Here is a 26,980-nt window from a genome sequence, read left to right on the forward strand (position 1 = left end):
TGAAGGTAGAGTCTTCCATTGCTTCTCCTATTTCCCCAGTATTGTCTACAACCCCCATATTTATTCTTCCCACAAAGTTGGGAAGACAGGTCTGGGATACTACCTCTGGTTTATGTTTTATTAGTAGTTTGCTTTTTGTTTTGTTTTTTTTGGTGCTAGTCCTAGGGCCTAGGTATCCTTGAGTTTTTTGTTGTTGTTGTTGGGATTGAACTCAGGGCCTGGACACTGTCCCAAAGCTTTTCTGCTCAAGGCTAGTACTTTGAGTACTGCTCCACTTGGTTTTCTGGTGGTTAATTGGAGATAAAGAGTCTCAAAGACTTTCTAAGATCTTCAGATCTCAACCTCCTAAATATCCAGGATTACAGGCATGAGCCACCAACACCTAGGCCTGAGCTTTTTTGTATATAAGACTAGGGTTCTGGGCTGGGAAGGTGGCTCAGTGGTAGAGCGCTTGCCTTGCAGGCATGAGGCCCTGGGTTCGATTCCTCAGCACCACATAAGCAAAAAGAAAAAAGCCGGAAGTGACGCTGTGGTTTAAGTGGTAGAGCGCTAGCCTTGAGCTAAAGAGCTGAGGGACAGCGCCCAGCCCAGAGTTCAGGCCCCACGACCGGACCCAAAAAAAAAAAAAAAAAAAAAAAAGACTAGGGCTCCACTACTTGAGCCACAGCTCCATTTCAGATTTTTTGCTGGTTAATTGGAAATAAGAGTTTCACAAACTTCCCTGTCTGGTCTGGCTTCTAACCATGATTCTCATGGTCTTAGCCTCTTGAATAGCTAGAATTACAGGTGTGAGCCACCAGCACCTGATTTCCCCAGTTATTTTATTGAAATGAAGTTTCATTCCTTCTGCCCCCAGTGGCGCCACAGCGCCACTTCCAGCTTTTTTCTTTTTGCTTATGTGGTGCTGAGGAATCGAACCCAGGGCCTCAGGCATGCAAGGCAAGCGCTCTACCACTGAGCCACCTTCCCAGCCCCATGCCCCAGTTCTTAACTGGCCTGAAACCACAATCATGATCTATACTTACCCAAATAGCTAGTACTATTGCATGTCTCTGTCTCTCTCTCTTTTTTTTTTTTTTTTGGCCAGCGCACAGAGCTTGAACTCAAGACCTTGAGCTCTTGTTCAACTTTCTTCTTCACAGAGGTTGCTCTGCCACTTGAGCCACTCATGCAGAGGCAAGAGCTTTCCCATTAAGCTATGTCCCTAGTCCCTCTGATCATTTGATAGTCCAAGCAATGATATTTGGTGGCTCAAAAAGATTTTCTTCTACTAGAACTTTAAGGTTCTCTGTGATTAATAAATACTCAAAAAGGTGTGGGTACTTTCAATACAACACATATAAGAAATGTAACACATAAATTATCAGTTTCATAAAAATCCAGAGAACAGTCATTTTTAACAATGTTGCAGAGAGCATATAATAGCTGTCTTCCTGTGTGGGGTACTCTACCTCTGCTCTTACCCCAAGCAGAGTTTAAAAGGTACTTTGGAAGGTTCCCTTTACTCACCATCTAAGCAACTTCTTCCTGAATATGTCAGATTGTCAGATTATACGTAAGCTAAATATCTTCCAACACCATGAAGTACATTTATTCCTCTCACCCTCTAATAAAAATACCAGCTTACGTTGTACTTGGTGCTCTTCCAACTATTAATTATTGGATATTTTCACACAGTATCTCTGAAGTTAGATGGATAAATTGTTGGTGGTATATCCATTTTCCATGGGAAACGTGCTACAATAGTAGCTTAGGCATTATTACATGGTTAGTGAAAGAGTAAGTCCTGAATTTGATATTAGCATTCAGTATTCTGATTATCATGTTGTTTATTTAGCCCCTTTTTATGTCTAGCACTAGTCTTGAAATTATCTCTAGTCCTTTTATCTTTGCTGCCAAGATATTTCCTGCCATGTTGCAATGTTCAAAAATGAGCCAGGCATATTAGAGGATTATGGTTCAAAGCTAGCCCAGGCAGAAAAGTCCCTGAGATTCCATCTCCAACTAACCAGCAAAAAAATCTGGGCTGTGGGCATGGCTCAAGTGGTAGAATGCCAGCAAAGAAAGGCAAACAAGAGCATAAGGCCCCTGAGTTCAAGCTGTGGTGTGAGGATGGGGGGCAAGGTGAGAGGGAAGACCCAAAAAGGTGTAATGGTTTACTAAAATTCATGTAGATTGTAAAGGACAGGTGAATAGTACAGTTTTGTTGCTGTATTACTGCTTGATACACAAGGAATAATGCTAGTTTTTCAGGTTTGTGGATAGTGAACTGAGCAAGAGATTAGTGATTTTGTCTGTAAGCAGAATTCTCATAGGTGAGTTTTTGCCTACATCTAAGCTTTCATTTGGGAAGAACATACAATTTAGTGTGCTGAAGGGGGCTGCTCCACCTTTGTTATTCTGCCAAATGCTGAATGTTAAAGCACATCTGACAGCTAAGCTCTCCTCAGGCCTTTGGCGCCCTTGCTGTAAAGGCAGGTGGTCTGAAGAAAGGCTCCCTCTAGGTTGTTGCACACTGTACACAACACATAGCAGTGCGAGACAACTGTCATTTCCTTCCTTCCCTCTCTCTACCCCTCCAGAAAACCGGGCCCCAGATGGAAGAGCTGGAAACATGTCAACTGTTCTCTGAAGGGCATTGAGAAAACACTGTCAGGGAGAAAAAAGGCAAGCGCAACAGCTCATTAGTCCACTAATCAGACAGGACAGCCATCAGTTTCACAAAAATGTCCTGGACAGAGAGATGGCAGGGGCTGACAGTTTTGCCCACATGGTTCTCAGAGGACTGCATATCCTTAAGAGGATTTGTAACATGGGGACTTGGCATCCTTGACTTTCTTTCTTCATTATATCCCTTTCCAAAAATAAGGCCACTGCAAACTGAAATGTAAAATAATACTTGGGGGATTTTTTTTCCTCATTAGAACATGTTCTGTGCAGAGAGATGCCTTCTGGTATCATGAACACTTTGGTATGGGTTGTCTTCATAGATGTGACTTCACAGAAAAGAAACTGCCTTTACATTCTCATTTCATCCTCTCCTGTCTGTTCCTTGCACTTTAAATTGAATCGGCAGTTACTGAGATTGAAGACCTGGTGCTTAAGTGAAAAGCTTGGAATTACTAAGGAGCATTGATTGATATAAAGTGTTTATGTGTGTGTACTTAAGACAGGATCCTGAGGGCCACATGCCAGGGGCTCATATCTGTAATCCTTGCTACTCAGGAGGCTGAGATCTGAGGATCTCGGTTCAAAGCCAGCCTGGGCAGGAAAGTCTGGGAGATTCTTATCTCCAATTAACCACCAGAAAAAAAAAGTGGTGCTGTGGCTTAAAGTGGTAGAGCACTACCTTTGAGTTAAAGAGCCCAGGCCCAGAGTTCAGGCTCCACAACCAAAGGGGAAAAAAAAAAAAAGATCCTGTTGCTATGTTTTTCTGACTGACCTCTAACTGTTGGGCTCAGTATCCTGCCTCAGCTTCCCCAAAAGCTGAGACTACAGACACATACCATTTTTTATGTTAAAAAAAATAACTTTTTTGCTAGGCACTGGTGGCTTATGCCTGTAATCTTACCTACTCTGGAGGCTGAGATCTAAGGATCAAGGTTTCAAGCCAGCCCAGGCAGGAAAGTCTATGAAACCCTTACCTTCAATTAATCAACAAAAAGCCAGAAGTGAGTATGTGGCTTAAGTGGTAGAGTGCTAGCCTTGAGCTAAAGATGAGCAAGAACAAGAGGTCCTGAGTTCAAGCCCTAGTACCAGCACACACCAAAAAACCACAACCCCCCCCCCAAAAAATCCCAAAAACCTTAAAAAAGATAGTAGAATATTATCAAACATTATTTAGTCTTAGTCATATCAATTAGGACCTAATTAGAGATACTAATTTTCAACTCTCCTTACTTAGTTGGTATGTATAAAAATTTAGTACATTGTTACTGGTAGTAATTTCTATATAACTGATTAAGAGTCCGTTCCATGTCATGCAGTTGAAACCTGGTCTAGACTCTAGAAAGTTCCTGTGTTCACTTCTTTCTCTAATTTGCTTTTTTTTTTTTTTTTTTTTTTTTGGCCAGTGTTAGGGTTTGAACTCTGGACCTAAGCACTGTCTCTGAGTTTCTTTTACTCAAGGCTAGCGTTTTACCATTTAAGCCACAGCACCACTTCCAGGCTCCTCCTCCTCCTCCTCCTCCTCCTCCTCCTCCTCCTCCTCCTCCTCCTCCTCCTCCTCCTCCTCCTCCTCCTCCTCCTCCTCCTCCTCCTCCTCCTCCTCCCTCCTCCTCCTCCTCCTCCTCCTCCTCCCCCTCCTCCTCCTCCCTCCTCCTCCTCCTCCTCCTCCTCCTCCTCCTCCTCTTCCTTCTTCTTCCTTCTTCTTCTTCTTCTTCCTTCTTCTTCTTTCTTCTTTCTTCTTCTTCATCATCATCAGACATAAGAGTCTCATGGACTTTTCTGCCCAGGCTGGCTTTGAACTATGATACTCAGATCTCAGCCTCCCAAGCAGCTAAAATTACAGGTATGAGCCACCAGATCCCAGCTCTGTCTGAACTTCCAATGGCTGCTGATAACCCTTAGCAGGTATTGGTTTGTAGGAACATTACTTCAGCCTATGCCTATATTCTCAAATTTTTTTTTCTGTGTGACTGTCTTCACATCTGCCCCTCTGTGGATATTTCTGTCTTGTCTTTAAGGACACTATTCAGGTTGGATTTTTCTACCTGCCCAGATAGTCTATGGAGATTTCCTGAAAACCCTTAAGTATATCTTCAACCCTCCTTTTTCCAAGTAAGGTATCATCAGAGATTTAGATGTTTGGTCATGGACACATGCACTCATTATACTAAGCATCTTCTCTTAGTCCTCTCGGAAAGCATATTGGTATTTCAAATTGTTGTTGCTATTTTTATTATCTTACAGAACTCTGACTTCCCATTTCTCTTATTCTCTGCAGTTGGTTCTGAGAAAAAAGTGCCAGCAATGCCTGGATCGCCTGCAGAAGTGAAAATACAGTCACGATCTTCACCTCCCAGCATGCCACCCCTCCCACCAATAAATCCTGGAGGACCGAGGCCAGTGTCCTTTACTCCTACAGCATGTGAGATTGCTTAATTACTTGGATTTGTATTTTAGAATAATTGAATCTCTCATGACTGACTTCCATTGTCTTCCACATATACTAAATAACATTTTCAAATTGCTATTCAAATATAAAGGCCAAGAATGGTGGTTCATATTTGTAATCTCAAGAGGCTAATACCAGAGGATTTCAAGGCCCAGTTCAATATATTAAGGTAGTACAATTATAGAAATAAGTATTCAGAGTGAGGCATATCTCAAGTGGTAGAGCACCTGCCTAGGAAGCACAAAGTCCTGAGTTCAAACCTTAATATTCCTATCACTCCCCCCCTCCAAAAAAAAAAAAAAAGGGGAAAAGGAAAAACTACATGGTAGCTCAAGCCTACAATTGTACCTACTTGGAAGGCAGAGACTGGGAGAATTATGCTTCTAGGCCAGCCCAGGGAAAAGTGTACAAGACTCCATCTCAACCAATTGTTAGTATAGTGTTATGCACATATCGTTCCAGCTATACATGGACAAATAATTCAGATCAACCAGGATATGAAGTGAAACAAAATAATGTAAAAAGGGGTGGTGGACTGGCTCAAGTGACAGAGTGCCTGCCTAGCAAGCTTGAGTATGTGAGTGCAAACCTGAATACTTCCAGCAACTGCTGGTTATGGAGATAAAATTCTTGGTGATTTATATGCCCTGGCTGGCCTCCAGTCTGAATACCCTCTACCTCACTTTTTTCTTTTCCTTCCTTCCTTCCTTCCTTCCTTCCTTCCTTCCTTCCTTCCTTCCTTCCTTCCTTCCTTCCTTCCTTCCTTGCTTCCTTCCTTCTTTCCTTGCTTCCTTCCTTGCTTTTTTTTTTATTGTGAAAATACTGTACAGAGGGGTTACAATTACATGAGCAAGATAATGAGTACATTTCTTAGCAAGCATTGTAGCCTCCTCCTTTGTTTCCCCTTCCCATCCTCCCCCTGCCCCCCCCACTCCCTACCCCCACACCAAAGTTGTAAAGTAAATTTTCGACATAACAACTTGTACATCTCATTGTTGCAATGGGTCCACCTGTATCCCTATTTAAACGATTTGTTTTTCCCCTTCCCCTCCACAAATTATACTGACATCAAATACAGTGAAAGCAGGGGTTATACTGTAGGGGTGGGACATACAAAGCAACGAAGAAATAATCTTATAAATGTGTTAGAAACAATCGCATGAAAGAAAAAAAACATTTGACTTGCTTGCTTTTTTTGCATAGTGTGTAGGCTAATTTCAAATCCAAGATCTTCCTGCCTCAACAGGAACTGTAAGTGTACTCCACCACACATTGCTTCTCTGCTTTTACAGCACTATACATTTCTGGGCTACTTTTTGTTAGGTTGCTTATTTTCATTATTGCCAAGCTGTGATCACACTCCTGGGCTCTATCAGTCCTCTCTACTCAGCCTCCCAGTGTCTGGGACTATAGGTACCTGCCACCACAATTTGCTTTACATTTTTGTTTAACAGTTTTTTTAAAACCACACAGTCTGTCTGAATATAAAGCAATCTTACTGAGAACAGAAACAGAATACTTACTTAACATCTGCTTTGCAAAGTTTCAGTGAAAGAAAACAGGAGAAGAAATCAACCAGTGACCCTTGTATTCTGCACTTAAACTCAGTCATTTTGGCTCTCTTTTAGTAAGCAATGGCATCAGCCACTCTCCTCCTACTTTGAATGGTGCTCCTTCACCACCACAGAGATTCAGCAATGGTCCTGCCTCTTCCACATCATCTGCACTAACAAATCAACAATTGCCAGCCACTTGCGGTGCCAGACAACTCAGCAAGTTGAAACGCTTTCTCACCACTTTGCAACAGTTTGGCAATGACATTTCCCCTGAGATTGGGGAGAAGGTTCGGACTCTTGTTCTAGCATTGGTGGTAAGTACACTACAAAGTACAGCATCACTGTTGATGGCTGCCTGAGTTCATGGCTCAGGTCTACAGGCAGCAGAGAAATTGTTTTTGCTTGTTCCCAAACCTGTAGAAATGTGGTAGATTCTACAGACTAGATTAGTTAATAATAATTTTATATATATATATATATATATATATATATATATATATAGCAGTTGAATTGGCTATTTCATGATAATAGTGCATTAAAAAACAAAATCTACAATGATTTTCTTATTGCTTAAGGTACTAATTTAATGTCAATAAGCAGTTTTGAATTTGTCTTAAAACTATTTTCAACAATCCTGCTGAGATCCAACCAAGTTAATGCAAGGTTTTTTGTAATTTAATATATTCGGTGGCTGGTGCATTATTTCCAAACCAAAGAGAATAAAAAAGTAGCCATTTTAATTTTTGAAATGATTGGTAAAATTGTAAGTTTCATAGTCTAAACATATAGTATCAAAGTGATTACATTGTTCAGCTCCTCATGTGTGTGTGTGTGTGTGTGTGTGTGTGTGTGTGTGTGTGTGTGTGTGTGTGTCTTTATTTAGAATTTTCAAGGTATGTGTGATTTTCTTTGGTACTGATCATGGTGAGGCTGTACTATGAAGGATGATTTTCTGAATTGATTGAGGAGAGAGATTTAACTCTGAATTTAGAAGGGAAATGTTATCACTTTTTAATGTTTTCAAATCCCCAGTACATTACATCGTCTATGCTCTTTCTTGCTTGGTGCCTCTATGCATGGTGAAAAAAATAATAAACCAAGCCTTTAAAGTCTCATTTTTGGCCAGGTGCCGGTGGCTCACACCTGTAATCCTAGCTACTCAGGAGGCTGAGATCTGAGGATTGTGTTTGTTTAAAGCCAGCGGGGGCAGGAAAGTCCATGAGACTCTTATCTCCAATTAAGATCATCAGAAAACCAGAAATGGTACTTTGGCTCAAGTGGTAGAACACTTGCCTTGAGCTGAAGAGCTGAGGGACAGCACTCAGGCCCAGAGTTCAAGCCCCAGGACAATAAAAAAATGTCTCATTTTTGAAAGTGTAATTCAAGGGAGACTCTTAAGGTTCCCATGATCCTTAGGGAGGTCTAGGAAAAAACTACTTTTATAATGCTATACTAAGATTTACTGCCTTTTTATTCTTATTCTCTCAAGGGTGGGCAGTGGAATTTTCTAGGGACTACAGGACATGAGATATTACAAAGTAGTTAAATGCAGATAGTAGAATCAAGCTGTCCTCTATCATGCTAGAGGGCTGGCAGCTCATGCCTATATTCCTAGCTACACAGGAGGCTGAGATCTGAAGATTAAGGTTTGAAGCCAACCCTGCCAGGACAGTCTGTGATACTCTTATCTCCAATTAGTCACCTGAGCTGCTCAAATGGTACAATGCTAGCCTGAAGCAAAAGAAGCAAAGGGACACTGCCCAGGTCCTAAGTTCAAGTCTCAGGATCAGCAAAGGAATGAATGACTGAATGAATGTTTAGATACACTTTTCATAACCAGAAACAGAATCACTGGGTTTTTTTTTTTTGTTTGTTTGTTTTTACAGTTGAGCTTCTAACACTTCTTTTTACTTTGGAAATTATCATTAAGTACAGTCCTTACTTAAAGTAATTTGCTGCTGAAATGGGCATAACATTCAGAGAGCTTCTACCATTAAGGAAGCAGTTTGGTTAACCTTTGAGTGAGGTCTCAATTGAGGGTTCAGTATTGTGAGACTGTATTCAGTTTTAGAAACTGAACATTATCTTTTCAGAACTCAACAGTGACAATTGAAGAATTCCATTGCAAGCTCCAGGAGGCTACAAACTTTCCTCTTCGTCCCTTTGTGATTCCATTTCTCAAGGTAACAGTGGGAACCACAGAACATAATTTATCTTCAGCATTTCCTCAGAATCTTCCTGATCACTGTTCTGCCATGCAAATCAGGGTAGCTCTCTACATTTTCATATGTTTGTTTTATTTTGGGCTGGTAGAGAGGTGTGAGTGCAATCTGTAAATAACTCTCCTGCATGATGAGATGCAGATTGCAAAAGCCTTGAGTGTGGTCTGTGGGCAGACACTGTTGGTAATGCAAAGAATAAGAACAAGCAAGTACTAGAAGAAGGAGGAGGGGTAAGTAGTCTGGAGGTGGAAAAAGTATGGGCTTTATAACAGAGTGTGTTATGTGAGAGGAGAGGCCTGTGCATTTGTGATTTGCCACAAGGATAGGAGGATGTGAGAAGGCAGTTTTTTTCCTCCCTAAGCCCCAGGTAACCTAGTCTTACATTCATGTCCTCTGGAATTTCATTTCCTGAATAAATTTTTAGGTTACTGTTTTAAATCATTGTGTTTATTTACCTGTTATAACTGAGGTAGTGTTACATTTATACAGCTGACCTTTTAAAAAGCTTTTATTTTGGGCTGGGAATATGGCTTAGTGGTAGTGGTAGAATGCTTGCCTAGCATGCATGAAGCTGAGTTCAATTCCTCAGTACGACATACATAGAGAAAGCCATGTGGCTCAAGTAGTAGAGTGCTAGCCTTGAGTAAAAATAAGCTCAGGGATAGTGTCCAGGCAGGCTCTGAGTTCAAGCCCCAGGACTGGCAAAAAAAAAAAAAAAAGAAAACCCAAAACTTTTATTTTGAAATAATTTCAAACTCACAGATGAGCTATAAAATGGTATAATAAAACTTCTATATAGCCTTTATCCACATTCCTTAAATGTTAACATATTATTACATTTCATCATCATTCTCTGTTTTTCTCCTGAAATACTTGAGAATAAAAAAGCTACAGTCGCCGGGCGCTGGTGGCTCACGCCTGTAATCCTAGCTACTCAGGAGGCTGAGATCTGAGGATCGCGGTTCAAAGCCAGCCCGGGCAGGAGAGACCATGAGATTCCTATCTCCAATAAACCACCAGAAAACCGGAAGTGGCGCTTTAGCTCAAGTGGTAGAGCGCTCGCCTTGAGCTGAAGAGCTGAGGGACAGCGCCCAAGCCCAGAGTTCAAGCCCCACGACTGACAAAAAAAAAAAAAAGCTACAGACATGATTAATGTAAATACAACTATCCAATCAGAAAATTAAGTTTTGATTCCACACTATTACTAGTCTATGGACTTATTTATATTTCATTAGTGTCCCACTTATGTGCTTTATAGCAAAACAAAACTTTTTCTAGAAGTTCTCAGGTTCAACCTTAGGGACTCATGCATCCTAGTCAGACACTCTACCATTTGAGCCACAACACCACTTCTGGCTTTTTCTGCTTATGTGGTGCTGAGGAATCAAATCCAGGGCCTCATGCATGCAAGGCAAGCACTCTACCACTAAGCCACCTTCCCAACCCATGTTTTTTCTTTTTGAGATAAAGTCTTATTATATAGATCATACTATCCTAAAACATCATAATCCTCTTGCCTCAGCTTACCACAGATAGTGATTACAGGTATATACCACCATGTCCAACATAATGCCACTTTTTAAAAATGTTTTGAGGGGCTGGGAAGGTGGCTCAGTGGTAGAGTGCTTGCCTTGCATGCATAAGGCCCTGGGTTCGATTCCTCAGCACCACATAAGCAAAAAAAGAAAAAAGCCGGAAGTGGTGATGTAACACAAGTGGTAGAGCGCTAGCCTTGAGCTGAAGAGCTGAGGGATAGCACCCAGGCCCAGAGTTCAGGCCCCATGACTGGACCAAAAAAAAGTTTTGATCCGGGCTCTGTTGGCTCATGCCTATAATCCTAGCTACTCAGGAGGCTGAGATCTGAGGATCATGGTTCAAAGCCAGCCTGGGCAAGAAAGGCCGAGAGACTCTTATCTCCAATTAATCACCAGAAAACTGAAAGTGGCACTGTGGCTCAAAGTGATAGAGCACTAGCCTTGAGCAATAGAGCTCAGGGACAGCACCCAGGTCCTGAGTTCAAGCCCCACAACTGACCCAGAAAAAAAAAAGTTTAGAATTGGCTCATAGTGGGCATATAGAGGAAGATGTACAGGCTCATGTGTGGCTATATTCTAATACTGTGCAAGACCCAGCTGCTCAAAGCAGTCCTTGAAACTTTTCTAGTTCTGAAACAGCTGCATGTCAGAACCAGTAAACAATTATTCTCTAAGATTCTGGAATCAAGAAAGATTCCTGAAATTTGTATTAATAGAAAATAATTTGTGCTTTTCTTTCCTTCTTTTTTTCTTTTTTAACCAAAGGACATATGCCACAAATGCAAACATAACTTTTTTTCAGTTCAGTTTTTACAGGTGCAATAAGATTGTGGTTAGAGAATAGACCTAAAGTGTTTTATATTGTTAAATTCTCTATTCTTAACTCTGTTATTTTGGAAAACAGCATGAGGTAGGTTGTTATGGCAGCTTTTTGGCTAGCATTTGGGGTTTTGTCAATTTATTTCTGCTTTAAAACAGTCGCTAATTATGGGTGCCTACCAAATTAACCCTCACCAAGGGGATGACTACTTGCATGTATTAAAACTCCTTTTGCTTGCTCATCTGTCCCTTGAGAATAAACTTCTGTTTCAGGCTCAGCCTGGATTATGCTTAAATAGGGAAAGAAAAATATTGTTCTTTTTTTTTTTTAATAAAAGAAATATAGGGAACATAAATCCTGTTTTTTTTTTTTTTTTTTTTGGGGGGGGGGGTCCGGTTGTGGGGCCTGAACTCTGGGCCTGGGCACTGTCCCTCAGCTCCTCAGGTCAAGGCTAGCACTCTAACACTTGAGCCACAGCGCCACTTCTGGCTTTTTTTTTTTTTTTCTGTTTATGTGGTGCTGAGGAATCGAACCCAGGGCCTCAAGCATACAAGGCAAGCGCTCTACCACTGAGCCGCTTCCCAGCCCAAATCCTGTTTATGAAAGTAGAATTCTGTGGTTTAAAAGATACATGGAGGGCTGGGAAGGTGGCTCAGTGGTAGAGCACTTGCCTTGCATGCCTGAGGCCCTGGGTTTGATTCATCAGCACCACATAAGCAAAAAGAAAAAAGCCGGAAGTGGCGCTGTGGCTCAAGTGGTAGGGCACTAGCCTTGAGCTGAAGAGCTGAGGGACAGTGCTCAGGCCCAGAGTTCAGGCCCCACAACCGGACCAAAAAAAAAAAAAATAATAAATAAATAAATAAAAGATACATGGAATTTTTTTTGTGTGCCGGTCCTTGGGCTTAAACTCAGGACCTGGCCGCTGTCCCTGAGCTGTTTTGTTCAAGGCTATAGCGCTCTACCACTTTAAGCCACATCTCTACTTCTGACTTTTTTTTTTTTTTTGTAAGAACGAATGTATTTTATTTCACTGATTAGTGATTTTCCAATAATATTTTAATTAAATCACCATAACATACTGGCTTTTTGATGGTTTATTAGAGATAAGAGTCTCACAGAGCTAGGTGCTGGTTGGCTCATACCTGTAATCCTGTCTAGGCTTAGATCTGAGGATTGCAGTTCAAAGCCAGCTCGGGCAGGAAAGTCCATGAGACTCTAATCTCCAATAAACCACCAGAAAACTGGAAGTGGCACTGTGGCTCAAATAGTAGAGCACTAGTCTTGGGCTGAAGAGTTCAGAGACAGACCAGGCCCAGAGTTCAAGCCGCACAACCAAAAACACAAAAACAAAGACTTAGGAGATCCAGAAAATCATGATTCAAAGCCAGACCAGGAAGAAATCTCTCTTCAAGACTCATCTCCAACATAACCATCAAAAAGCAGGACCAGAGTGAGCAAACTGAACAAATTCTAGTCCCTGAGTTTAAACCCCAGTACTACACAGAAAGGAAAAAAGAAAAATGTATGTTTTGAAATTATGTGGTCAACAAATCTTTTTTTTTTTTCTTCTGGTCATTGTGGGACTTGAACTCAGGGCCTGGGTCCTGAGCTCTTTTACTCAAGGCTAACCTTTTATCACTTTGAGCCATGGCTTCACATCCTGTTTTTTGATGGTTAATTAGAGATAAGAATCTCCCAGACTTTTCTACCTGGACTGGCTTCAAACTGTGATCCTCAGATCTCAGACTCCTGAGTAGCTATGATTATGGGTGTGAGCTACCAGCGCCCAGCTGGTCAACAAATCTTTATTAAGCTTTGACTCTGTACTAGTCCACAAAGGTAGATAATTAAATTATAGCCTCTTCCTTAAGGGGGTTGACATCTTGTGCAAGAAACAAGTGAACCAGTAGTTGAGATATAGAATAAGAGATGTCACTTTACTCACTAAAATGTCTGGTGAAAGTCAGATTAGTCGGTGGAGAGGATTGATACTGCTTGGTAAGAGCCCTTTGAGGTGCTAATCCCTGTGAAGTAGGCTCAGTACTATTTCTGCCCCTTCTTTTCAGGCCAACCTGCCACTGCTACAGCGAGAACTGTTGCACTGTGCCCGGGCTGCCAAGCAGACCCCATCCCAGTACCTAGCGCAACATGAACACCTTCTGCTCAACACCAGCATTGCGTCTCCAGCTGACTCTTCCGAGCTACTCATGGAAGTACATGGAAATGGGAAAAGGCCCAGTCCAGAGAGGTGAGCAGAAAGGAGATTTGTTGACCTTGGCTTTCTGGATCCACTGTGACTCAGCCCTTTGCATGTGGAAGAGAGAATTTGATTGCTGGGTTGTAGCTATATAATATCTCAGACCTTCCAAGATTGTTTTCTGCTTTGTTCTAACAGTGCTGAACTCCTGATGAGAAACTTTGCTCTGGATAGGTCCACTACTGTGGAACCAGCACAGCACTCAGCTTCTTCTATATTCCCACTGAGCAGTCAATATACTGTAGAGTTTTCCTCCTATACATCAAGCACAGTCCATTCTGGTTGGACACTAGTTGATTGTCCTTCCGTTGTGACACTAATACCTAGAGATAAAACAGCAGACAAGTTCCAGGGCTCTGTCTTCAGGACGCTCTCCTTCCTTCAGATACCAGTTTCAAATCCTGGGTTGTGATTGTGAATACTGTCTGTTCAAATAAGCACACCATTTTTGTGCTTTCCTGTTTCTAGCTAGTGTAAATCAGGCTTTCTGCAACCTTTCTCAGTTTTGATTAATTTGTTCTGTGGCTCACAGGTCTCAGGAAGCACTAGCATGTACTGGATTATTATAAAGGATATTACAGAGCACTGATAGACATGGGCTGAGGAGATACAAAGTGCAAGGCATGGAAGAGGAAGGACATGGAGCTGCCATGCCTCTCCTTGTGAACTGCCATTCATTAGGAACCTCCACAGGTTCAGCTCTCCAGAAGTTTTTTTGCCTGTTCTTTAAGTTTGTATGTAAGAGATAATGATTAGATGGCTGTGAACATCAGTAGAAATTCTGTTATAGGTGAAGCTGATTGACGGAAAACTCTAGTCACAGAGGATTAATTGCATGATTTTTTCCCCCAATAATTATCCTCCACATTTAGAAGTTTAATTTTAAAATTTTCCTAAACATTGCTGGACACTAATGGCATATTCCTATAATCCTAGCTACTCAAGAGTCTGAGATCTGAAGATCAAAATTCAAAGCCAGCTTGGGCATACAAATCCAAGAGACTCATCTCCAGTTAACCAACAAAAAGCCAGAAGTAGAAATGTGGCTTAACTAGTAGAGCAGCACCAGCCTTAAACAAAAAGAGCTAAGCAAAAGCAAAAGGCCCTGAGTTCAAGCCCCAGTTATCAGCACAAAAAACAAACAAAACACTAAACATCGTTGAGCCCACAATCCTCCATATCTCTATTATAGGAAAATGCTGTCTTTTAGACTAATAAGGATCAGATGGGTTTGCCTAGTATATGGATTTGACCTCTCTTTAGCAATTTGCAGTTTGTAACTAGTCCCTATAGATAATTTAGTTCATGCCTTATGCCAAACTTTTCCTAAGCCTCTGCCACATATTTCCCTTTTTTGGTGCCAGTACTAGGGCTTCAACTCACGGTTTCTCATTCTTAATTTCATTTATTAATTTTGTTTATATGGTACTAAGGAATCGAACCCAGGGCCTCATGCATGCTAGTCAAGCACTCTACCACTAAGCCATATTCCTAGCCCATATCCATGAAACTCTTATCTCCAGTTAACCACCAGAAAACTGGAAGTAGTGCTGTGGCTCAAAGTGGTGGAGTGCTAGCCTTGAGCAAAATTGCTCAGGGACAGTGCCTAGGCCGTGGTACATAAAGTGCATAGAGGGAGGCTAGGAAGGTGGCTCAGTGGTAGAGTGCTTGCCTTGCATGCATGAGGCCCTCAGTTTGATTTCTCAGCACCACATAAGCAGAAAAAGCCAGAAGTGGGGCTGAGGCTCAGGTGGTAGAGCACTGGTCTACAGCTGAAGAGCTGGGGGACAGCGCTCAGGCCCAGAGTTCAGGCCCCACAACTAACAAAACAAATAAAATGTATAGAGGCCAGGTGCTGGTGGCTTACACCTGAAACCCTAGCTACTCTATAGAGGCTGAGATCTGAGGATTTCAGTTCAAAAACAAAAAACAACCTGGGCAGGAAAATCCATGAGACTTTAATTTCCAATTAAGCACCAAAAAATCAAGAAATGGTGCTGCACCTCATTGATAGAGCACTAGTCTTGAACAAATAGCTCAAGAACAGCACCCAGGGATTGAGTTCAAGCTCCAGGACAGGTGTGGGGGTACACAAACAATCGGTGCTTGGAAATATAGGTACTTGCTCACATGTTCAGATGTGCACCTCTGGTTTTTCTGCAGAAGAGAAGAGAGTAATTTTGAAAGAGATACAATTCCTCCTGAGCCTCCTGCCAAGAGAGTATGTACCATCAGTCCTGCTCCTCGACACAGTCCTGCCCTCACTGTGCCCCTCATGAATCCTGGGGGCCAGTTTCACCCAACTCCTCCACCTCTTCAGCACTATACCTTAGAAGATATTGCAACTTCTCACCTGTATCGGGAGCCGAACAAGATGCTAGAACATCGAGATGTTCGTGAGAGGCACCACAATCTTAGTAAGTGACTTATGCGGCATGGGAATGCTTTAAGTACAGGCAGAATCTAGGAATTTCTTTTCTTCTCATTGATAAAGCCAAAGAATAGCATTGCTTTTTTTTTTTGGGGGGGGGGGGGACCAGTCATGGGGCCTGAACTCTGGGCCTGGGCGCTGTCCCTCAGCTCTTCAGCTCAAGGCTAGCACACTACCACTTGAGCCACAGCGCCACTTCCAGCTTTTTTCTTTTTGCTTATGTGGTGCTGAGGAATCGAACCCAGGGCCTCATGCATGCAAGGCAAGCGCTCTACCACTGAGCCATCTTCCCAGCCCAGCATTGCTTTTTTTTAAACTACTGGTAAAATAAAACTATTGTACAGCCAGGTGTAATAGTGCACTCCTGTAAATTAAGTGCTCCTTAGGAATAAGGATCATAAATGCTAGGCCATCCTGGGCTACATAACAAGTTGCTTTCCAAAACAAACAATACATAAAAGGGATTATTATAACTGTAATTTATCCTATGTGGTATTTAGCTCCCTTTTTGTTTTGTTGCTATCCTCATTACGATATTGCTAGAAATAGAATATTATCCAGATGGAAATCTGAAAAGTAAGTCAACTTTTAAAAAAATAGGAAAGTGAATACATTGGTAAATGTCAACCGGATGTGGTGGTGCGCACCAATCCAAATACTTGAGAAACTAAGGCAGGAGGATCATAAGCCTTGACTACATAAGCAAGACCTGTATCAGATCTTCCAAAACAAAAACCAAAATGAACAAATTCTATGTAATACACTGGAATAAAGAATAAAGTTGTCTGGTGTTGTGGTGCATATCTGTTAAAAAAGTAAAAATATGTTGTCTTTTGAGGTAGAAGTACCAGTCCCACCAAAAAAAGTAAAATAATGATCAACTCTTGATTCAAAGTAGCCTGATTCTGAGATACTACATTCCTAGAAATTGTGTAAATACATTAAATATTAGTGATACTCAGCTGTTTCCAATCCACTCTGATTTTGGTTGTTAAACAGTTCATATTGCAGCAGAGAGAGAGATTAGCTTACAGGCATGAGCCACTAGAACTTGGCTGTCCCTGAGATTTTTTTGCTCCAGGCTCTAGTTTTCTACCACTTGAGGTATACACAGCTCCACTTCTGGCTTTTTGGTTGTTAGTTGGAGATAAGAGAATTACAGATTTTCTTACCCAGACTGGCTTTGAACAGCAATCCTCAGATTTTTGCATCCTGAGTAACTATGATTACAGGTGTGAGCCACTGGTGCCTGACTAAACTATTCATTTTCTTTCTTTTTTTTTTCTTTCACTGATACCAAGACTTATACTCAGGGTCTTGTACTTCTAATAACTAACACTCTAACACTTAAGCCATTTCTCCAGCCTTTTTTTTTTTTTTTTAATGCTGGTCCTGGGTCTTGAACTCAGGGCCTGGATACTGTCTCTGAACTTTTTTGCTTTAGTTTAATGCTACAGCTCTACTTCCTGCTTTTTGGTGGTTAATTGGAGATAAGAGTCTCATGGACTTTTTTGCTAGGGTTGTCTTTGAGCTTCATTCCTCCTGGTCTCATCCTTCTGAGTCAAGTTCCATCATCCTGAGTAGCTAGGATTGTAGATATAAGCCACTGACACCTGGCTCTGTTTGTTTTTATGGAACAATTGATTTGTTGGAGTAGATGCCCCATTCCAGTGCTGGGGATCAAATCAAGGATCTTTTGTTTTCCCCTCCCTCTCCCCTGAAACCAAGGATCTTATACAATAATATAAACTAGTCAAGCATTCTACTACTGAGCTATACTCATAATCCCTGACTTTGTTTCATCTGAATACTGACCCTTTGTTATTATATCATTTTGTGGGTCCCACACCCTATTTTGAATCATTCTCTTAATAACATGCTCTTAGTTGGAAGTAACGTGTATTTATTTAGCCTGATAGAATCTGGTTCTCATTATTCTTCCTAGTGTCCTCAAATGTAATCTCTAATTTTTAATAGGTATAAATGGAAGCTATCAAGATGAGTTGGTAGACCACCGTTTGACAGAAAGGGAATGGGCTGATGAATGGAAACATCTTGACCATGTAAGGATTATAGCTTACAACATGTTTAATTTCCCTAACGTTCTAATTGTTAATGTTACCAGTCATTTAAATGTGCTTGAAGTTAACGTAGCAAGAGCCATTTTTAACAAAAGCTGGTTTATGCACTATTCATTCAGCTGGAGAGCAACAGAATCACTCTCAAGTCTTGATGGTGAGGTGATCTCTTCAAGTCATCAGACAAATTGTCATATAAGAAATAATAAAGAAAAGGCTTGTGGCCGGGCGCCAGTGGCTCATGCTTGTAATCCTAGCTACTCAGGAGGCTGAGATCTGAGGATCGCAGTTCAAAGCCAGCCTGGGCAGGAAAGACTGTGAGACTCCTATCTCCAATAAACCACTAGAAAACCGGAAGTGGCGTTGTAGCTCAAGTGGTAGAGTGCTCGCCTTGAGCTGAAGAGCTGAGGGACTGCGCCCAAGCCCAGAGTTCAAACCCCACGACAGACAAAAAAGAAAAAAGAAAAAGAAAAGGCTTGTGAGTTCAGCTTTGCTGATTCTTGCCTTTGTTTTTTGTTTTTTTGTCGGTCGTGAGGCTTGAACTCTGTGCCTGGGCATTGTCCCTCAGCTTTTCAGCTCAAGGTGAGCACTCTACCTCTTGAGCTACAATGCCACTTCCAGTTTTCTAGTGGTTTTTTATTAGAGATAAGAGTCCCACAGACTTTCCTGCCCAGGCTGGCTTTGAACCGTGATCCTCAGATCTCAGCCTCCTGAGTAGCTAGGATTACAGGCATGAGCCACCAGCACCCGGCTTGATTCTTGCCTTTGTGATCAGAATTAAAAGTCCTTTTTGCTGTTGTTATTGTTTGTGTGGGTCTTCATCTCACGCGAGGTCCCTATCCTTGAGCTTTTCACTTTTTCAAGTGTGGTAGGGGGGCTGGGAAGGTGGCTCAGTGGTAGAGCGCTTACCTTGCATGCAAGTGTGGTAGGCTGGTGCTCTACCACTTGAGCCACAGCTCCACTTGGAGTTTTTTTTTAAAACAAAAAAACAACAATTGGTTAATTCGAGATAAGCATCTCCCAAATTTTCCTGCCCAGCTGGCTTCAAACTATGATCCTCACCTCAACCTCCTGAGCAACTAGGATTACAGATGTGAGCCATCAGTACTACCTAGCTATTTTTTCTTTTTTCTTTTCTTTTCTTTTTTTTTTTTTTTTTTTTTGGGGGGGGGGTCCGGTCCTGGGGCCTGAACTCTGGGCCTGGGCGCTGTCCCTCAGCTCTTCAGCTCAATGCTAGTACTCTACCACTTGAGCCAAGCGCCACTTCCAGCTTTTTTCCTTTTGTTTATGTGGGCCAAGGAATCAAACCCAGGGCCTCATGCATGCAAAGCAAGCACTCTACCACTGAACCACCTTCCCAGCCCCTAGCTATTTTTTCTTCTTAATATTTGTCCCTGGTCCGTATTACTCAGGCCCATTGCAGTACTATAAAAATCTGTTTTTTGTAAGTGGAGCTGTGGCTCTGGGTGGAGTGATAGACTTGAGCACAAAAACTTAGAGACAGTACCCAGGCACTGAGTTCAAGCCCCAGGACCCTCACACCAAATTTATCAAATAACTGGTATATTTAGACAGATATTTAGTATTATTAATCATAGTCTTTTTGGTTGTTTGTTTGTTTTTGTTAGTCATGGGCCTGAACTCTGGTCCTGGGTGCTGTCCCTCAGCTCTTCAGCTCAAGGCTGAACTATACACTCTACCACTTGAGCCACAGCACCACCTCTGGCTTTTTCTGCTTCTGTGGTGCTGAGGAATTGAACCCAGGGCCTCATGCATGCAAGGCAAGCACTCTACCACTGATCCACCTTCCCATCCCTAATCAATCTTTAGTAGACCATGTTAATAATAATAATAAAAGGCCATGTTATAATAAGATTGTATGCCTGCATTTACCTTGAAGAATCCTAAGAAGCATTCTGAAATCTGAAAAGCAAAGTCATATCATAATAACTTTTCAGTCAGTGATAAGTTAGATTTAAGAAGGTAAGGGGCTGGGAAGGTGGCTCAGAGGTAGAGCGCTTGCCTTGCATGCATGAGGCCCTGGGTTCGATTCCTCAGCACCACATAAGCAAAAAGAAAAAAGCCGGAAGTGGCACTGTGGCTCAAGTGGTAGAGAGCTAGCCTTGAGCTGAAGAGCTGAGGGACAGCGCCCAGGCCCAGAGTTCAGGCCCCACGACCAGACCCAAAAAAAAAAAAAAAAAGATTTAAGAAGGTGATCTCTAGCTGGGTGCCAGTTGCTCACACCTATAGTCCTAACTATTCAGGAGGCTGAAATCTGAGGGTTGTGGTTCAAAGCCAGCCTGGGCAGGAACATCCATGAGACTCTTTATCTTCAATTAACCACCAGAAAACCAGAAATGGCACTGTGGCTCAAGTGATTAGAGTGCTTACCTTGAGCTGAAGAGCTGAGGGACAGAGACCAGGCCCGGAGTTCAAGCCCCACAACCAACAAGACAAAAAAAAAAAAAAAAAAGAATATGATCCCACAAGACTATATCTTCTGCTAACAACATAGCTGTCTTTGGGTAAACACTCTGTGATGTTCATACCACAAAGAAATTGTCCAGTGATGTAATTCTCAGAACATATCCATTTCAGTGTATGTGTGCACACAATTGGCTCTCTATCCACAGATTTCACTTCCATGAATTTGATACTGGGCAAGTTAGCCAACTATGAACAGAAAATATTCAGAGAAAAAGCTGAATGTGATATCTTAAGCTTATGATCCTTGAAAGACAGGGAGTTGATCCTGAGTAGAAGCCAGTCTAGAGAGTCTTTTTTTTGTTGTTTTTTGTTTTTCTTTTTTCCAGTCCTGGGTTTGAACTCAGGGCCTGAGCACTGTCCCTGAAGCCTCTTTGTGCTCAAGGCTAGCACTCCACCACTTGAGCCACAGCACCATTTCCAGTTTCTTCTAAGTAGTTTAGTGGAGATGAGAGTCTCATAGACTTTCCTGCTGGGTTATCTCTGAATGGTGATCCTCATCCTCATGAGTAGCTAAGATTACAGGCATGAGCCACCAGCAATTCCCTCTTAATGAATAATAGCTTCCCTCTTTAACATGGCTTCTCAGTGACAGAGAGAAACACAAATAGGATCACAGTCCAGACGAGCACAGCAGTAAAGCAAGACCTTTACCTTGAAAATAATGCAAAAAGACACTGGCAGAACATCCCCAAGTAGTAGAATGCCTGCTTAGCAAGCATGAGGCTGAGTTCAAATCATAGTTTGAAAACGAAAAGAAAATATTCAAAGAAAAAATGAATTTTTATTCCTTAACAGCATAACAATTACTTTCATAGTGTTTATATTAGGTAATCAGAGCAATCTGCGATGTAAATATATGGGAGGGAAATGCATTTTATTTGCAAATGCTACATTATTCACTTAGCAACTTGAATATCCATGACATTTAGTATCTGCTTTGGGTCCTGGAAGCAAATCTCTGTGGATATGAAGGGATTTCTGTATATATTTAGCTAGAAGGTATAAGAAAGGCTGTCAGATGTATACTGCTATAATTTCTTATAATTTTTATATTATTTAACCTAGCTTTGATTTTTCAGTATTCATTGTTAAATTTCTTTGTCCTATCTCTAACTTCCTCCATGGTTCAGGCTCTGAATTGCATTATGGAAATGGTAGAGAAAACGAGGCGTTCCATGGCAGTTCTGAGGCGCTGTCAGGAGTCTGATCGGGAAGAACTCAACTACTGGAAGAGACGATTTAATGAAAACACAGAGATGAGAAAAACGGGAACGGAGCTGGGCTCCAGGCAACACAGCCCTGGGAGTGCAGATTCTCTCAGCAATGGTAAGGGCCAAGGCCTAATGTGGTGGGAAGCACAGAAGGAATAGCAGCCTGTAGATTCCACCTAATAAGGCAAACGGAGGGTGTGGTTTTATTTATTTGTTTTTTGGTAGTACTCAGTGTAGACCTCCGGGCCTCACACTTGCTAGGTCAGCACTGTTCTTTCCATTTTGTTTTGTTTTGTTTTTAAAACAGAAAGTTGCTTTATAGCTCAGGATGGCCATGAACTTAAAATCTTCTGCCTCAGCCTCCCAAATGCTGGGATAATAAGCAACCCAATAACCCAACCAGCAAGTCTGATTTACTTTTTTTTTTTTTTTCCTGCCAATCCTGGGGCCTGAACTCAGGGTCTGGGCACTGTCCCTGAATTTTTTTTTTTTTTTTTTTTTTTTGCTCAAGACTAGCACTCTGCCACTTGAGCCACAGTGCCACCTCCAGCTTTTTCTATGTATGTAGCACTGAGGAATTGAACCCAGGGCTTCATGCATACTACTATAGGGCACTCTGCCACTAAGGCACATTCCCAGTCCAAGTCTGATTTACTTTTTTTTTTTTTTTTTTTGGTTGGTCGTGGGGCTTGAACTCTGGGCTTGGGCGCTATCCCTCAGCTCTTCAGCTCAAGGCAAGCGCTCTACCACTTGAGCCACAGCACCACTTCCGGTTTTCTAGTGGTTTATTGGAGATAAGAGTCTCACAGACTTTCCTGCCTGGGCTGGCTTTGAACTTCGATCCTCAGATCTCAGCCTCCTGAGTAGCTAGGATTACAGGCGTGAGCCACTGGCGCCCGGCTGATTTACTTTTTTTTTTTTTTTTTTTTGGGTCCAGTAGTAGGGCCTGAACTCTGGGCCTGGGCGCTGTCCCTCAGCTCTTCAGCTCAAGGCTAGCACTCTACCACTTGAGCCATAGGGCCACTTCCGGCTTTTTTTTTCTTTTTGCTTATGTGGTGCTGAGGAATCGAACCCAGGGCCTCAGGCATGCAAGGCAAGCACTCTACCACTGAGCCACCTTCCCAGCCCCCGGCTGATTTACTTTTAAAGCAAAGTAGTGCTGAGTTGTGAAGTCAGGGAACCTTAGGTGGTTATGCAAAGTAAAGGAAAATTAAATATAGGCTTGGAAGACATGGTCAAGAAATGTATATTTTTCCTTGTCTCTACAAGGAATATTCTTAAATATTCATATTGTTTATGTGAATGTTTGTGGTTTAACAACTATTTTCTGTATATATGGGGAAAATGACACACGTATACCATGCACAAGCTAAGTGACAAATACGACGTTCCGTTGTTAAATTCAGCCAGGCTGAAGGTACCACCCTGCCAGGAAAAAAAAAAACACTGTTGATTTGTCCTCCTCTGCTCTTATACCACACTCAACATGGACTCCTTTAAACTGCAGATGTATGGGGATTTCTCCCCACCAGCAAGCAATCCTGCAGACATAGACACAACTGAGTAAGGTGTCCTGTCCTGCAGTTCTCTTTTGGCACTATCTACCTGCCTGTAAGACCACATTGTACATTACATTTTTTGTTGTTGTTGTTATTGGTCATAGGACTTGAACTCGGGGCCTCCCTGAGCTGCTTTTTGTTCAAGGTTAGCACTCTATCACTTTGAGCCACAGCACCACTTCTGGTTTTTGAGTGGTTAATTGGAGGTAAAAGTCTCATGGGGACTGCCCTGGCTGGCTTTGAACCTCAATCCTCAGATCTCAGCTTCCTGAGTAGCTAGGATTACAAAAGGCAACTGTACTACAAAAGGTCTAGTTAGACCAACCTGGATTTGCTCATCTTGCTTCTTCCCAGCCTAAAGTAGCATAAATTACAGTAGTGTTTTTTTCAAGGATGCATGCAGGAAGCCAGAGTTACCCCTAAAAATGTTCTATCAGTTTAACCCAGTAACTGAAAATGTGCCTCATCCAAAGGCACAGCTGAAATGATGGGCCATCTGTGATCACACTTTCTCCACCCACCCACTTGAAGTTCCCAAATGTTCATCAGGGAGGATGAATTTCTTCTTGTTACAGACCTAACATGTTCCATAGAGGACGGCTGTTAGTCTCGGGTGGGGAGGGGGGGGGAAACCTGCAAGAAAATTTTGAGGCCAAGCCAGAAATTATGCCATGTGTCCAATACTAAGTAGCTAAGGGATCCCACTTTTCCATCCCACCCACAACCTTGGATCTCAGGCTAACCATAGCTTAGCACCATTTTATGTGGGATGTCTAGTGTAACAAAAGATTTTTTTTTAAATTACTTGGTGTGATTCCTTTCATAAAATCTTCAAAAACAGACAAAGCTAATCTCCAGGTCTCTGGGGGGGTTGTCTTTGTACCAGTACTGGGGCTTGAACTCAAGGCCTAGGTATTATCCCTGAGCTTTGTCACTCAAGGCCCTTTTCACTCAAGGCTAGTGCTCTACCCCTTGAACTAATGTTCCACTTCCAGCTTTTTGCTGGTTAATTGGAAATAAGAGTCTTACAGACATTCTTGTCCAGGCTGGCTTTGAACTGTGATTCTTAGATCTCAGTCTCCTAAGTAACTAGGGTTACAGGCATGAACCACTAGCACCCTACCCAAATCTTTTTTTTGGGGGGGGTATTCATTGTGGGGCTTGAACTCTCAGCCTGGGCACTGTCCCTCAGCTCTTCAGCTCAAGGTAAGCGCCCTACCACTTGAGCCACAGTGCCACTTCTGGTTTTCTGGTGGTTAATTGGAGATAAGAGTCTCAGACTTTGCTGCTAATCTCAGACTCATGAGTAGTTAGGATTATAGGCATAGGCCACCGGTGCCTGGCTTTGCCCAAATCTTTTAAATATCCAGCAGGTTAGAAGACAGCTAGGATTACTGGTGCTTGCCACTGGCCTTGGGCAATATGTGCCTAGAATAGAAAGAAGGAAATTAGTAACTTCGAGAAAACAAGCTTGGGGGCTGGGAAGGTGGCTCAGTAGAGTCTTGCCTTTCATGCATGAGGCCCTGGGTTTGATTCCTCAGCACCACTTAAGCAGAAAAAGCTGGAAGTAGGGCTGTGGCTCAAGTGGTAGAGCACTAGCCATGAGCTAAAGAGCTGAGGGACAAAGCCCAGGCCCAGAGCTCAGGCCCTACGACCGACAAAACAGAAAAAAAGAAAAAAAAAACTTTTCAAGAAGATAGATGTAAAACAAAAATCATAAGAATTTTCTTTTACAGTATTAGGATTTTCATTTACTATTGATGTCACAGAATTCAAGTGACTATTGAGAGAATGAAAGGAAAGGAAGTATACATGGAGAGAAGTTTACACCATGGCAAGTCAACAGATAATGTCTACAATTGGAAAATCAAGATGTAGTAGAATCAGTTATATGGGAATACCCCAGGAAAAAATGCCAGACTATCCAAGAAAGGACTAGAGGTGTACAATACATAACCTAGCAAGCACAGGGCCCTGGTTCAAACTCTATCCTACAAGCCCAAAAAAAGATTCGCTGAAAGTAGATTCCCTCTGAAGGCAACAGTTGGTACTACTTTTTTTTTTTTCTCTTTTAATCAGCATTGTAGAATTCTTGGAGTTCTTATACTACTTGCATTTTTTTTTTTTTTTGGCGGGGGTGGTGTGGGGAGGGGGTACTTCATGGGGTTTGAACTCAGGCCTGGGCTCTGTCCCTAAGCTTTTTTTACTCAAGGCTCTGCCAATTTTGGTTTTCTGGTGGTTAATTGGAGATAAGATTCTCATGGCCTTTCCTGCTCAGATTGGCTTTGAACCTCAGTCCTCAGATCTCAGCCTCCTGAGTAGCTGAGATTACAGGCACCTGGTTTATTGGAATTCTTATATTTGTTGTCCCTTAAGGTAGAAGCTGATTTTTTCCCCTAGTATCTAGGATTGGAGTCATAGCCTTGCACTCATCTGGCTTGCTCAGCTGGCATTCTACTACTGGAGACATGCCATTCTAGCACTGCTTTTTTTTTTAAGTTGTTTTGGAGATGGTGTCCTAGAAGATTTTCCTATTAGCTGCCTTTAAACCACTGTCCTCTAGATCTCAGCATCCTTGAACAGCTCAGATGACAGGTGTGAATCACAGTGTCCAGATAATGTGTGTGTGTGTGTGTGTGTGTGTGTGTGTGTGTGTGTGTGTGTGCACGCGCGTGCACGCACGGGCACATGTGCACTTGCATGCACATGCTAACACTGGGGTTTGACCCTGGTGCCTGTGTACTGTCCCTGAACTTTCATGCTCAAGACTAGCACTCTGCCACTTGAGCCACAGCTCCTCTTCCATCATTTTAATTGTTGGAGATAAGAGTCTCATAGATTTTTCTGCCTGGGCTGACTTTGAACCTTGACCCTCATATTTTAGCCACCTGCATTGCTAGGATTACAGGTGTGAGACACGGGCACCCAGCTCAGCTTAAAAAAACAAAAACAAAATTTTCCGGGCACCAGTGGCTCACACCTGTGAGCTACTTAGGAGGATAAGATCTGAGGATTGTGGTTCAAGCCAGCCCAGGCAGGAAAGTCTATGAGAGACTCTTATCCCAATTAACCACCAGAAAACTGTAAGTGGCGCTGTGGCTCAAGTGGTAGGGTGCTCACCTTGAGCTGAAGAGCTCAGGGACAGTGGTCAGGCCCAGAGTTCAAACCCCACCACCAACCAAAAAAAAAGTATCACATATTTTCCTGCCTGGGGCTGGCTTTGAGATCCTCACATCTCAGCCTGCTGAGTAGCTAGGATTACAGGCATGAGCCACCAGCACCTTGCTTTTCTGTTTTTTGTTTTGTTTTGTTTTGTTTTTGTCAGTCATGGGGCTTGAACTCTGGGCCTGGGCGCTGTCCCTCAGCTCTTCAGCTTAAGGCTAGCACTCTACCACTTGAGCCACAGTGCCATTTCCAGCTTTTCTGCTTATGTGGTGCTGAGGAATTGAACCCAGGGCCTCATATATGTAAGGCAAGCACTCTACCACTGAGCCACCTTCTCAGCCCCTTTTCTGTTTGTGTGTGTGTGTGTGTGTGTGTGTGTGTGTGTGTGTGTGTGTGTGTGTGTGTGTGTGTGTGTGTGTGTGTGTGTGTGTGTGTGTGTGTGTGTGTGTGTGTGTGTGTGTGTGTGTGTGTGTGTGTGTGTGTGTGTGTGTGTGTGTGTGTGTGTGTGTGTGTGTGTGTGTGTAGTTTATTGAAAATAAGAGT

The 26,980-nt window shown here is 42.3% G+C and overlaps 1 protein-coding gene across 4 annotated transcripts in view; it reads left to right on the forward strand.

Annotated features, from left to right (window-relative positions):
• Cbfa2t2 (CBFA2/RUNX1 partner transcriptional co-repressor 2) overlaps positions 1-26,980 on the forward strand; it is a 100,024-nt gene that overhangs the window by 56,585 nt on the left and 16,459 nt on the right. For 3 of the 4 annotated variants that reach the window (XM_070007080.1, XM_070007081.1, XM_070007083.1), the window contains exons 2-8: positions 4,946-5,089; positions 6,745-6,986; positions 8,766-8,855; positions 13,316-13,497; positions 15,670-15,923; positions 17,915-18,000; positions 21,633-21,828. In XM_070007080.1, the coding sequence (XP_069863181.1) occupies positions 4,946-5,089; positions 6,745-6,986; positions 8,766-8,855; positions 13,316-13,497; positions 15,670-15,923; positions 17,915-18,000; positions 21,633-21,828 (1,194 nt within the window). Of the gene's footprint in view, positions 1-2,582; positions 2,668-4,945; positions 5,090-6,744; positions 6,987-8,765; positions 8,856-13,315; positions 13,498-15,669; positions 15,924-17,914; positions 18,001-21,632; positions 21,829-26,980 lie in introns of all 4 variants that reach the window. The other variant, XM_070007082.1, reaches the window with a different exon arrangement.

This window comes from Dipodomys merriami, unplaced genomic scaffold (genome assembly GCF_024711535.1).
Source record: "Dipodomys merriami isolate MVZ:Mamm:240054 unplaced genomic scaffold, mDipMer1.0.p SCAF_7, whole genome shotgun sequence".
Taxonomy (NCBI): Eukaryota; Metazoa; Chordata; class Mammalia; order Rodentia; family Heteromyidae; genus Dipodomys; species Dipodomys merriami.